The following is a 12255-nucleotide window of genomic DNA, read 5'->3' as shown; positions in this document are numbered from 1 at the left end:
GTTTTCCAGGGGAGTACCCCTTTAAGATTTTTAAATAGAAGTAATTTACAAATCTGTTTAACTTTCTGGCACCAGTTGATTTAAAAAAAAATGTTTTCCAGTGGAGTACCCCTCCAGGTAGAATAATGTAAATGTCTTAGGACATTAGCTCCGCACGTCATAATGCAAATTAGTCAACTCAGCAAGATGGGGCCAATTTGGGTCACCAAAAAAAGGTAGATGAAGATGGTGCCTCAAGTGTCAGAGATTAATGGGGAGATTTATCAAAACCTGTCCAGAGGAAAAGTTGCTGAGTTTCCCATAGCAACCAATCAGATTGCTTCTTTCATTTTTCACAGGACTTTTCAGAAATGAAAGAAGTGATCTGATTGGTTGCTATGGGCAACTTAGCAACTTCTTCTCTGGACAGGTTTTGATAAATCTCCCCCAATGTTCTTAATTACAGTGCTAACTCAATGTTGGCATAGGTAAGTGCACGGGCATTTAGCTTGAGGAAGACAGGTTCTGGTAGTTTTATTGGTTCCTCCAGAAGGTTATCCTCAAAAATTCCTATTTCTCTATCGGCTCCATTGGGGGACACAGACAGTGGGTGTATCTTGCTGTCTCTAGGAGGTGTGACACTATGGTGATAAAAAAAAGTCAGCTCCTCCCAGCAGGATACACCCGCCTTCAGGCTCTGAGCTAGACAGTTTAAGCTTAGTGTCTAAAGGAGGTGGACGTGGTCTGGTTTGCTCCAGACCAGGTCTTCTGATTTTTTTTGTTTTCCTAGTTAGGGACGTGTTAGTTTTTTATTCCTTTTCTTTTCTGTTTTCAGGTGGGGACTCAGGGACTGCGGTTCCCCCATTTCCCCATTGCGAGTGAGGGGGCGCAGACATTGCGTATATGCGCTGTTAACCCCCCCTCGCCAACGGTCAGCGCTTGGTTGGTACCTCACGGGTCCAGGTCCGCCTATTTCCCTGCTCGCCTCGCTCGTGCATAGCAGCCAGGCATGATGCAGGTAACTAAAGCTGACCGAAGACTTCACTGAAGACTCCATTAGATAAGTTCTTCTGACTGAGGTAAGTACTTTCCCCCTTTTTTCTCCATAGGTACGGACTCGCAGCAGCTGGAGACCCCCTGTTTTGGCCCACCTTCAGTATTTGGGGCTAGCTTACAGGGGCTGCACTTTATTTTTGGGGGAGCAGTGGCACCTGAAGGGACATCATATATGGGGCACTTCACTTGTGTGTGTGTGTGTGCTTGGGTGTCTACGTCTACAGCGCCTTATTCCGGCACTTCACTTTGTGTGTGTGATTCGTGTTACTTGTACACAGCGCCTTATATGCGGCTGTCAGCCGCGGCGCTGTCCCGGGCCGGGCGCTCTCAGCACCGCCTTACTTTCACTTTGTCGGCAGCGCCTTATACGCGGCTGACAGCCGCGGCGCTGCTATGAGCAGGGCGCTTCTTCTTTTCTCTGGCAGTCTCTGCCGGCGTTGGCCGCCCGCTCTATTCCCCCGAGCGCACAAACGGCCGACAGATGCGCTCACGACAAGGGCGCATGACAGTTCACTTTGGCCGGTCTGTAGCTCCGCCCACAGGGCTGGGAGCGCTCAGAGGCGCGAAGCAGCCTCCAATCAGCTCCGTGGGAGTTATTTTCAGTAGGAAGGGGTCAGTTACTTCATGCCTTGCTCAGGCACGCCCCTCTCTTCCTATTGGCTGGCCTGTTTCTCTCTCTAGCTGCACAGAGCGAGTCTCCTCACTGCAGCTGACAGGGGACAAAGACTAGGGTGAGAAAGTTCCGTATTATGTCCGTACCCAGAGCTGTTCCTCCCTCTAAACAGAGACCTGGAACTTCAGTGACTTACTATCTCTGTAAAGACTTTAATACCAAGATGTCTGGCTCTGCCAAGCCCACTTGTCCTGCCTGCTCCACTGCTCCTCCAGGCCCCCTGGTACCCCCTGATGCCCCTTCGATCCCGGTGGATCCAGCCGCTTCCCCAGCCTGGGTTTCTTCCCTGACCCAGTATATGGCTGACTTGACCCAAGTTTCTTGACCCAAGGCCTCCCGAGAAGTGGTGTCTGCCTTGAAGGGGTCTTTCCGGCGCAGGACCTCTGGAAGGGCACGCTCCTCGTCTCCACATACTTCACACTCTCACAAGTGTCCTAGGGGTGCCTCGTCTGACTCTTCCATTGAGTCTTCAGGTAGACGCGAGCGTTCCCCTCGTGGGTCCCGCCCCCCCCTGTCATCTGGGCACAAACGTCGCTCCTCCAGAGGACGTTCTCGGAGTCGCCGCTCTGCCATGCCAGAGCTGCGTACTCAGTCAGAGTCGCCCCGCTCCAGGGCTGTCTCTACTCATTCTCATTCCCCTGGTGAACTGGTGGACGAGGCTTCCGAGCTGGCATCTGACTCAGAGGACTGCCCGGACTCAGTTGCAATGGTGAACTCTTTGGTTACAGCCCTAAGAGACACTTTTCACTTAGAGGACCCAGGATCTTCGGATGTCAATCCAGGAGTATCCTTTCATCGTGCTAAGCCAGAACCTCAGAAGTTCAGCTCTCACGCTGACTTTGACGACATTCTGGAAACTGCATGGAAACATCCAGACAAGAGGTTCCCGGGAATCAAGACAATTCAAGATCGTTATCCATTTGACAAGGTCTTTGTCACTAAGGTGGTTTCTCCTCCCTCAGTCGACCCACCAGTTTCCCGGATCAATAAGGCGACTACACTGCCTCTGGCAGATGCCGCTGCCTTCAAGGATCCCACAGACAAGAAGGTAGAATGCTTAGCGAAGTTTGCAACTGAAACTGCTGGCACTTCTTTTCTTCCCATTTTCGCCTCCACATGGGTGTCCAAGCGCCTGTCGGAGTGGTGCCAAAAGCTCCGTCAGGATATCTTAGCGGGATCCCCCCGGAGGATCTATCTGCTTTGGCTCTCCAATGCTCTAAAGCAGGGGATTTTCTGTGCGCAGCTTCCATGCAGGCAGCCGGTTGTTCTGCTTATGCTGTGGGTCATCTAGCGGCTCTCCGCCGCTTTATGTGGCTTAAGGCTTGGAATGCAGATGCCGCTTCCAAAAGATCTCTCACTGAGCTTCCCTTTACGGGTGGCCGTCTTTTTGACAAACGCCTTGATGAGATTATCTCCGAGGCAACGGGAGGTAAGAGTTCCTTGTTACCTCAAAATAAGGCTCGCCCTACTTCCCATAGGAAGTCCTTTTCCTTTCAGTCCTTTCGGACCTCCGGCTCCAACAGGGGGTCCAGGCAGGTGCCCTTGCGGGATAAGAAGGCTCCCTCGTTCCGGGCTCGCCCGTCTTGGAAGCCGGACTCCAACCGGTCCGGCCGTTTTGCGCCCAAATCAGGCAACTGCAAGCCCACTTCTGCATGAAGTGAGGCCACCACCCGCGGTTTCTTCTCGGGTGGGAGGTAGTCTCTTGCTTTTTCGAGACATTTGGACCTCTCACATTCAAGACTCTTGGGTCAGGGACGTGGTGCCCAATGGTTATCGGATCGAATTTGCATCCCTTCCGAGGGATCGCTTTTTTCGCTCCCGGGCCCCCTGGTCTCCTCCTCTGGCGAAGCAGTTTCGAGTGGCTCTCCAGTCTCTGCTTCTCCAGGGGGTCATTGTTCCTGTTCCTCCAGGGTAACGGTTTCGGGTTTTCTATTAAAATCTTTTTGTGGTCCCCAAGAAGGACAGTTCTGTGCGTCCAATTTTGGACCTCAAGCGTCTCAACCATCATCTTCTCATCCACCACTTCCAAATGGAATCTCTCCATTCGGTGGTGGCGTCCCTGGAACAAGGGGAGTTCCTTTCATCGGTGGACATCAAGGATGCCAACCTCCATGTGCCAATATTTCCGGGCCATCATTGGTACCTCCGCTTTGCGGTCCCGGAGGGGCACTTTCAATTTGTAGCCCTCCACTTCGGTCTAGCCACGGCTCCTCGGGTCTTTACAAAGGTCCCTGCGCCGGTGATGGGCCTGCTACGGTCGAGGGGAATCTCGGTGATACCCTATCTGGACGACCTTCTCATCAAGGCTCCAACCAGGACCCAGACTCTGGAGAATCTGGACGTCACTCTCCACACTCTGACTCGCTTCGGGTGGATGATCAACCAGGACAAGTCAGTCCTCCGTCCTACCCAGTCTCTAACCTTTCTGGGACTTCACTTCGACACGGCCTCTGCCCGAATTTGTCTTCCGCCGGACAAAAGTCTGGCGCTCCGGTTGGGGGTCCGCTCCCTTCGGACCCAGGTATCGGTCTCCATCCGGACTTGTATGGAAGTCCTGGGTCGGATGGTGGCAACTATGGAGGCCGTACCTTTTGCCCAGGTTCATTACCGCGATTCTCTCCCGATGGAACAGGTCTCCTCTGTCCCTCGATCGTCAGATTGTTCTCCCTCGTAGGGTCCATCAGTCTCTGCTCTGGTGGCTCCGCTCCCCCCTTCTCCAAGGGCGGTCGTTTCTTCCCCTTCACTGGCAGGTTGTTACAACGGATGCCAGCCTGTCGGGCTGGGGCGGCGTGTTCAGGGATTGGACAGTTCAGGGACTCTGGTCTCCCCAGGAGACCCTTCTTCCAATAAACATATTGGAATTACGGGCGATTCTTCTTTGTCTTCTTCATTGGGAGTCCCATCTTCAGTCCCGTCCTGTCCGCGTTCAGTCGGACAATGCCACGGCCGTGGCATACATAAATCGTCAGGGTGGCACTCGCAGCTCGGCACCCATGGCCGAGGTGACCAAGATTCTCTCCTGGGCAGAGAGCAAGGTTCCGGCCATTTCGGCGATTCACATCCCGGGGGTGCTCAACTGGGAAGCAGACTTCCCCAGTCGGTAATCACCCGACCCCGGCGAGTGGTCCCTACATCCAGAGGTCTTTGTGCAACTCTGGGACCTCTGGGGCATTCCGGACGTGGACCTCTTCGCGTCCCGGCACAATCGGAAGATCCTTCCGTTTGTGTCCAAGTCTTGGGACCCTCAGGCTCTGGCCGTGGACGCCTTAGTGATTCAGGCTCCTGGACGACGCTCCACTGCGCCTTCCGCTCTGTCCGGACCTGCTCTCTCAGGGTCCTCTTTGCCACCCCAATTTACAGTCGCTGCATTTGACAGCGTGGCGGTTGAGACCGCGGTCTTGAGGGCCCGCTGGTTCTCTTCTCAAGTCATTCGCACCATGCTCAAGGCTCACAAGCCCTCCTCTGTAAGAATTTACCAGCGTACTTGGAGATCTTATTTTCGTTGGTATGAAGCACAGGACTTCTCCCCGGTGACCTTCTCTTTTCCCCGTCTTCTCTCCTTTTTGCAGTCGGGGTTGGAACTGGGGTTGTCTCTCAGTTCCCTTAAGGGTCAGGTTTCGGCCCTTACTGTTCTTTTCCAGCAGCCCCTGGCTTCTAATGCTCATGTCCGGACCTTCCTGCAAGGAGTGGTGCACGCTGTTCCTCCTTATCGGTCACCTTCTCCCCCTTGGGACTTGAATTTGGTTCTGAGTGCCCTCCAGGGTACACCCTTTGAGCCCCTTAGAGAGGTGTCTCTCTGCCTCCTTTCTTGGAAAGTGGCGTTTCTGGTGGCTATCACCTCCATCCGGAGGGTGTCTGAATTGGCAGCCTTTCCTGCCGTTCTCCGTTTCTGGTGATCCACCAGGACAAGGTTGTTTTCCGGCCAGACCCTTCCTTTTTACCTAAGGTGGTTTCGGCCTTTCATCTCAATGAGGACATTGTCCTCCCATCATTTTGCCCGGCTCCTTCTCATCCTAGGGAGCACTTACTGCACAAGCTGGACGTGGTTCGGGCTGTTCGGTCTTATCTCTCCATCACTTCTTTGTTTCATCAGTGTGATTCCTTTTTCGTCCTCACGGAAGGTCATCGCAAGGGACAACCTGCTTCCTAGGCCACCATTTCTAGGTGGATTCGGTCCGCCATTTCGGAGGCCTATCGCTGTAAGGGGAAGATTCCTCCTTTCAGGGTTGTGGCTCATTCCACACCTTCTGTTGGGGCATCCTGGGCTCTCCAGAATAGAGCCTCGGCCTTGCAGATTTGCAAGGCAGCTACCTGGTTGTCTTTGCACACTTTCTCGAGGTTTTACCGGGTTCATACTTTTGCATCGGCTGATGCTAACCTGGGGCATAGGGTGTTGCAGGCGGCAGTGGATCAGCCGTCTGCCTGATTACTTATCTGCCCACCCAAGGGACGGCTTTGGTACGTCCCACTGTCTGTGTCCCCCAATAGAGAAAAGGAGATTTTTTAACACTTACCGTAAAATCTCTTTCTCGAAGGATCCATTGGGGGACACAGCTCCTGCCCTTTTGGGTTTTTTCCTTGGTTCTCTGTCCGAGGGTGTGTTCAGTTATGTTTTTTCTTCTGGTTCTCGGACAGTTTTGGTTTTTTTCTTGACCTATTGGTCTCCTCCTATTGCTCTGGAACTTAAACTGACTAGCTCAGAGCCTGAAGGCGGGTGTATCCTGCTGGGAGGAGCTGACTTTTTTTTATCACCATAGTGTCATACCTCCTAGAGACAGCAAGATACACCCACTGTCTGTGTCCCCCAATGGATCCTTCGAGAAAGAGATTTTACGGTAAGTGTTAAAATCTCCTTTCTGGTTAATTATGCTTGTATGTAGAATACTAAAACCTGATTCTGTTATGTATCTCAGATTGCTCAGTTCTGCTCCATGAATCTACTGCATCTTAAAGAGCTTGTCTAACAAAAAAAAAGTTGGCAAACTGGCAGCATTCGTGGTCTCTTCACAAGAAAGGTGATGGATGTATGATATATAAGGGAAAGTCTGTCCACCGGGACCCATAGCGATGGAGGGAACGGTGGTCCTCAAGAGCCTCTTATAAATCGCTCCATTCTCAGGTGGCATTCAGGGACCAACGTTCTGTTGATCCTGGGGATCCCAGCGGATGGTTCCTCAGTGATTGTTCATTTATTGCCAATTCTGTGACTAGGTGATAAATTCTGTTAGTGAACCTCTTTAATGGGTTGTTGCAATCCCAATGTCCCCTGGGTTGTTGCAATTTCTTTTTGATTTTTAAAGTAGATTGAAAACAAAAAACAAAATGTATACTATAAAAAAATCAACATAAATCACACAGTGCTTAAGGTAATTTAGAAAAATGTGCGTGCTTTTACATGTGCATTAGAAGCTGTGGGTATTTATTATTTAATTTGTTATTAAAATTGTTTATTTTTATAGAGTTCTTGGTTCCAGGACGCTGTACGTGTTGTAAGGGGTTAAAATACATATCATTAAACAAACAAAAGTAAGTGTGAAACAGTAAATGACAGAATTATATAAAGGGAGAGAGGACTCTGCCAGTGGGGGGCTTACAATCTACCCACACCAGCTAACGCACATGTAAAATCACCTGTACAAAAAGTTTCATATAAATATAAAAAAACATATTTACCTTTTGGATACTAATATTTAATTTTTGAAGGGTTTCCCGCACTTTTTTCTGCCTAGCTTTAATGGATAAGGATTCCCCTTCTGACCTGATAAGAGCATCAGGAACTTGTGTAGTGCTAAAAATAAATATAAAAAAAAAAAAAAACATGAATTGAATAGCCCAACAAATTTGCAGTTAGTAAAAAGATATATCACATGTGTAAATGTCCATTTTTATAGGAACCAATAATATAATGCGTGGCAAGACATTTTATATGGTTAAATCTTCTTCCTCACTATATATAATGTGTTGCCATGTGTTATATATGGCAAAATCTCATGATTGGTTCTAGGGGTCAAGTCCTGGGAAAAAAAATGGGGGAACTGACCCATGAAAGTCCATCAAGTGCTGGTCCTACTAATGGGAACAGTGTTTCTGCAGTGGGAAATGTGAAGGAACTCCGTTCCCATGCATTCCTGCAGGACTTAAAGGGGTATTCCAGGAGTTTTTTTTATTTGACTAGTTCATAATATAGTGTCTGTACCTGTGTGTGACGGTTTTCTCACAATTCTTCTGGGATTTTCACTCCAATATTTATTTTTACCAGCATACAAAATGACTGTTGTCTCAGAATTTTCCCAGCTTGCAATGCGGCTGAGACCTGACTCACTAGTCAGCTGATGACAGGGAGCCTGTCTGCTTCAATGGGTGGAGCGATCACTTGGTGGGAGAGAGATCAATCTGCAACAGCTGTAGGCACCCTGATTGAAAACCACACTGATTTGAATGGATGCAGCTCATTTATGTTTCAATGGGTGGGGTGGCTGATGTGTGGGAGGGAGGAAGGTGGAATTGTTGGATTTGTAGTCAAAAAAAGAAAAGTCAAGCATAAAATACTAGTTCACAAAAAGCTAGCCACAGTGTTATGGTAATCTCACAACATAGCCTTCCTAAGCATGTCCATTACTGTCTGCCAGGTACGTACTAAAATCACCTTATGCTGGATAACCCCTTTAAGCCCTCATTGGTTTCCTTTAAATTTTGAAAAAAAACAGAACTACTGCAAGCAGGGCCCACACCTTTCCCTTGGGTTCAAATCCCACTAAGGGAAACAATAAATAAAGCGTCATTATTATTATAATAACGTCAGCAGAGAGAACTGTGCTCGTGATGTCATCAGAGAGCATTCCAAAAAGAAAATAATTTCCTGTGTAGTATTCAGCAGCTAATAAGTACAGGAAGGATTAAGATTTTTTAATAGAAGTAATTCACAAATATGTTTAACTTTCTGTCACCAGTTGATTTAAAAGAAAAAAGGTTTTCACCGGAGTACCCCTTTAACCACTCGAAGGTAATAACGCTGGTTATGGGCTAGGCACGGGGCCATGAAGATACCGTCGCCAAGTTACGGACAACGATAGCTTTACTGAGGGTAGACAGGTGATACAGACAATGCAGTGACACAGGGGGACCACGCAGGCTTGCTGGGACTTGAAGTATGTAGAGACACTTTAGTGCAGGCCACAGTGACTAAATAGAAGACTTGAATTGACTGACTTGACAATTGACATGGAGATAACTTTGAGCTTATTTGAGCAGACTTTGTGGCTGCAGACTTTAGGCTTGAAGCCTCCAATGCTCTGGATACACACACTGAGACGACTGCACTGGACCTCAGCAGGAGCAAGAATGCTGGAAGAAGAGATTGTAGCTCCACCCCTGGTTTTTATAGGGGTGTCTAGCAAGGATCCCATAGGTCATTTGAGGGGTCACCTGGTCTCTAGTGCCTCCTGGGTAACAAGCACATGGTACACTTTTAACATATAACATATGTACATAGGGGATAACCCTGCAGGGGGCCCTGGGGACATAAAGGAACTGCCTGACAGGGCAGGAGAAGGGTACGGGGAAACACCATCCTGTACTGGGCCACCTCATTATCTCTTCCAAACTCAATAATAAAAAAAATTGTGCAGAAATGTCCAGAAATATTTTGGTCCATCTGTCCACTACCACTTGCTATTGTACCGTTGGCTGTCCGGGCATGCTGGGAGTTGTAGTTTTGCAACAGCTGGAGGCACTCTGGTTGGGAAACACTAGCCTAGAGAAGGAATAGATGCTGTCTCCTACTTTTTGCTAACCTACTGAATGTAGAAAAGCAAGTGGTAATGGAGAGATGGAAAGAAATATCACTACAGGATCAGACTACACATCTTTATTTGTTGCTTGTTACCATGCAAAAATCACTGACTTTAAACCTCTCACTAAATATAAATGAGAGCACAAAACGCTACGTTTATTATGCTTATTATGCCGAATAGACAAACAACATAGACTAATAACTCCAATCTGTGTACCTAGATGCAGGCCTGTCGCTATAGGACAGGCAAACCAAGCAATTGCTTGGGGCCCCGAGCTGGCCAGGGGCCCCGAGCAGAGTCGGTGCTTGCCCGTCCTGTAGCGACGGGGCAATTCCCCCCATCACTATTAAGGACATCCCTGTGTCCCGAAAGATGTTTTCGGGACACAGGGATGCCCCCGCTAACTCTCTGCGGCCCCGCGTTAAGTTTAAATACGCAGGGGCCGCCGGGACGTCACTGAGGTCCCATGCATGCGCCCATAGCAACGGAGGCGCAGAAGACCGGAGCATCGAGGAGGAGGAAGACGTGCGCTGACCAGCTTGGTAAGTGACCAGCGACACGTCATCTTCGGTGTTCCGACCACCGCTTCTCCAGTCCCGGAACTAATGCTATGGCCAGACCGGAGGAGCGAAGGTCGGAGCAGTGAAGTGGGGCAGTACACTGGCATACAGCCTCCAGCCATACACTGTATATGGCTGGAGGCTGTATGTCTGTGGGGAACACTGCCAGCCTAATGTGGGGGAACACTGCCTACCTAATGTAGTGGAACACTGCCAGCCTAATGTGGGGGAACACTGCCAGCCTAATGTAGGGGAACACTGCCAGCCTAATGTGGGGGAACACTGCCAGCCTAATGTGGGGGAACACTGCCAGCCTAATGTGGGGAACACTGCCTACCTAATGTGGGGGGAACACTGCCAACCTAATGTGGGGAGGGAGAACTATGCTGCACCTAATGTGGGGGGAACACTGCCAGCCAAATGTGGGGAAAACTCTGCTGCACCTAATGTGGGGGGAACTCTGCTGCACCTAATGTGGGGAGAACTATGCTGCACCTAATGTGGGGGGGACACTGCCAGCCTAATGTGGGGAGAACTATGCTGCACCTAGTGTGGGGGGAACACTGCCAGCCTAATGTGGGGAGAACTATGCTGCACCTAATGTGGGGGGAACACTGCCAACCCTAATGTGGGGAGAACTATGCTGCACCTAATGTGGGGGGAACACTGCCAGCCTAATGTGGGGAGAACTATGCTGCACCTAATGTGGGGGGGGGGGGGACACTGCCAGCCTAATGTGGGGAGAACTATGGTGCACCTAATGTGGGGGAACACTGCCAGCCTGATGTGGGGAGAACTATGCTGCACCTAATGTGGGGGGAATACTGCCAACCTAATGTGGGGAGAACTATGCTGCACCTAATGTGGGGGGAACACTTCCAACCTAATGTGGGGAGAACTATGCTGCACCTAATGTGGGGGGGAACACTGCCAACCTAATGTGGGGAGAACTATGCTGCACCTAATGTGGGGGGGACACTGCCAGCCTAATGTGGGGAGAACTATCCTGCACCTAATGTGGGGGGAACACTGCCAACCTAATGTGGGGAGAACTATTCTGCACCTAATGTGGGTGGAACACTGCTAACCTAATGTGGGGAGAACTATGCTGCACCTAATGTGGGGGGAACACTGCCTACCTAATGTGGGGAGAACTATGCTGCACCTAATGTGGGGGGAACACTGCCAACCTAATGTGGGGGGACCTCTAGGTGCAGCAGAGTTCCCCCCACATTAGGTGCAGCAATGTGGGGGGAACACTGCCAGCCTAATGTGGGGAGAACTATGCTGCACCTGATGTGGGGGGAACACTGCCTACCTAAAGTGGGGGGAACTCTTCTGCACCTAATGTGGGGGTAACTCTGCTGCACCTAATGTGGGGGGAACTCTGCTGCACCTAATGTGGGGGGAACTCTGCTGCACCTCATATCGGTGTGGGGGCCTCGTATCGACGTCCGCTCATGTTGCGCTCCCAGAATTCAAGGGCTGGCGTTACTATGTTCTGACGCTGACCCTAAACTCTGCTGCACCTAATGTGGGGGGTACTCTGCTGCACCTAATGTGGGGGGAACTCTGCTGCACCTAATGTGGGGGCCTCGTATCAACGTTCGCTCACATCACGCTCCCAGAATTCAAGGGCCGACGTTACTACGTCCTGACGCCGGCCCTAGAGCGTGACGTGCATGAACATCAAGGGGGGGGGCCCTCCATGTTCATTTTGCTTGGGGCCCCCAAATTCCTTCAAACGGCCCTGCCTAGATGTACACAAGGCAAGATGTAATGGGGTCTATATGGAGAAAGACCGAATGAGAAAAATAAAGAGAGTGGTTAGGGTGCACTCCATACTTTGACTACCTTAAGCCTCTGACCCTACCTTTTGGGGTGCCACCTCTTTAATATGGTGGCCCCCATTCCTAACCTGTGATAAATTGAGGGGTAAAATAACAAATTTCCAGGATAGAGTAGATAGGAGCTTTCTGCACATATGTCATGTAAACTACTTAAAAAAACATTGCAAATGTGCACCCAGACATTCGCATGCTTATGTCTAAAGTGCACATGTTCTTGAAGGGGTACTCCAGTGGAAAACAAATTTTTTTTTTTCAAATCAACTGGTGGCAAAAAGTTAAACAGATTTGTAAATTACGTCTACTATAAAATCTTAAACCTTCCAGTATTTGTCAGCTGTTGTATG

General features: G+C 49.8%; 1 protein-coding gene across 7 annotated transcripts in view; it reads right to left on the bottom strand.

The window, feature by feature from the left end:
* The window catches only part of PLA2G4C (phospholipase A2 group IVC), a 151706-nt gene that overhangs the window by 113490 nt on the left and 25961 nt on the right, over positions 1-12255 (bottom strand). For 6 of the 7 annotated variants that reach the window (XR_008845643.1, XR_008845633.1, XM_056528570.1 and 3 more), the window contains exon 4: positions 7382-7496. Coding sequence is in view for 4 of the 7 variants with exons in the window: in XM_056528570.1 (XP_056384545.1) it covers positions 7382-7496 (115 nt within the window). In the remaining 3 variants the exon portion in view is untranslated. Of the gene's footprint in view, positions 1-109; positions 227-7381; positions 7497-12255 lie in introns of those variants that run through there. The other variant, XM_056528576.1, reaches the window with a different exon arrangement.

This window comes from Hyla sarda, chromosome 1, assembly GCF_029499605.1.
Source record: "Hyla sarda isolate aHylSar1 chromosome 1, aHylSar1.hap1, whole genome shotgun sequence".
Classification (NCBI taxonomy): domain Eukaryota; kingdom Metazoa; phylum Chordata; class Amphibia; order Anura; family Hylidae; genus Hyla; species Hyla sarda.
Note: the sequence above shows the minus strand (reverse complement) of the source record. Positions and strands in the feature narration are given on the sequence as shown.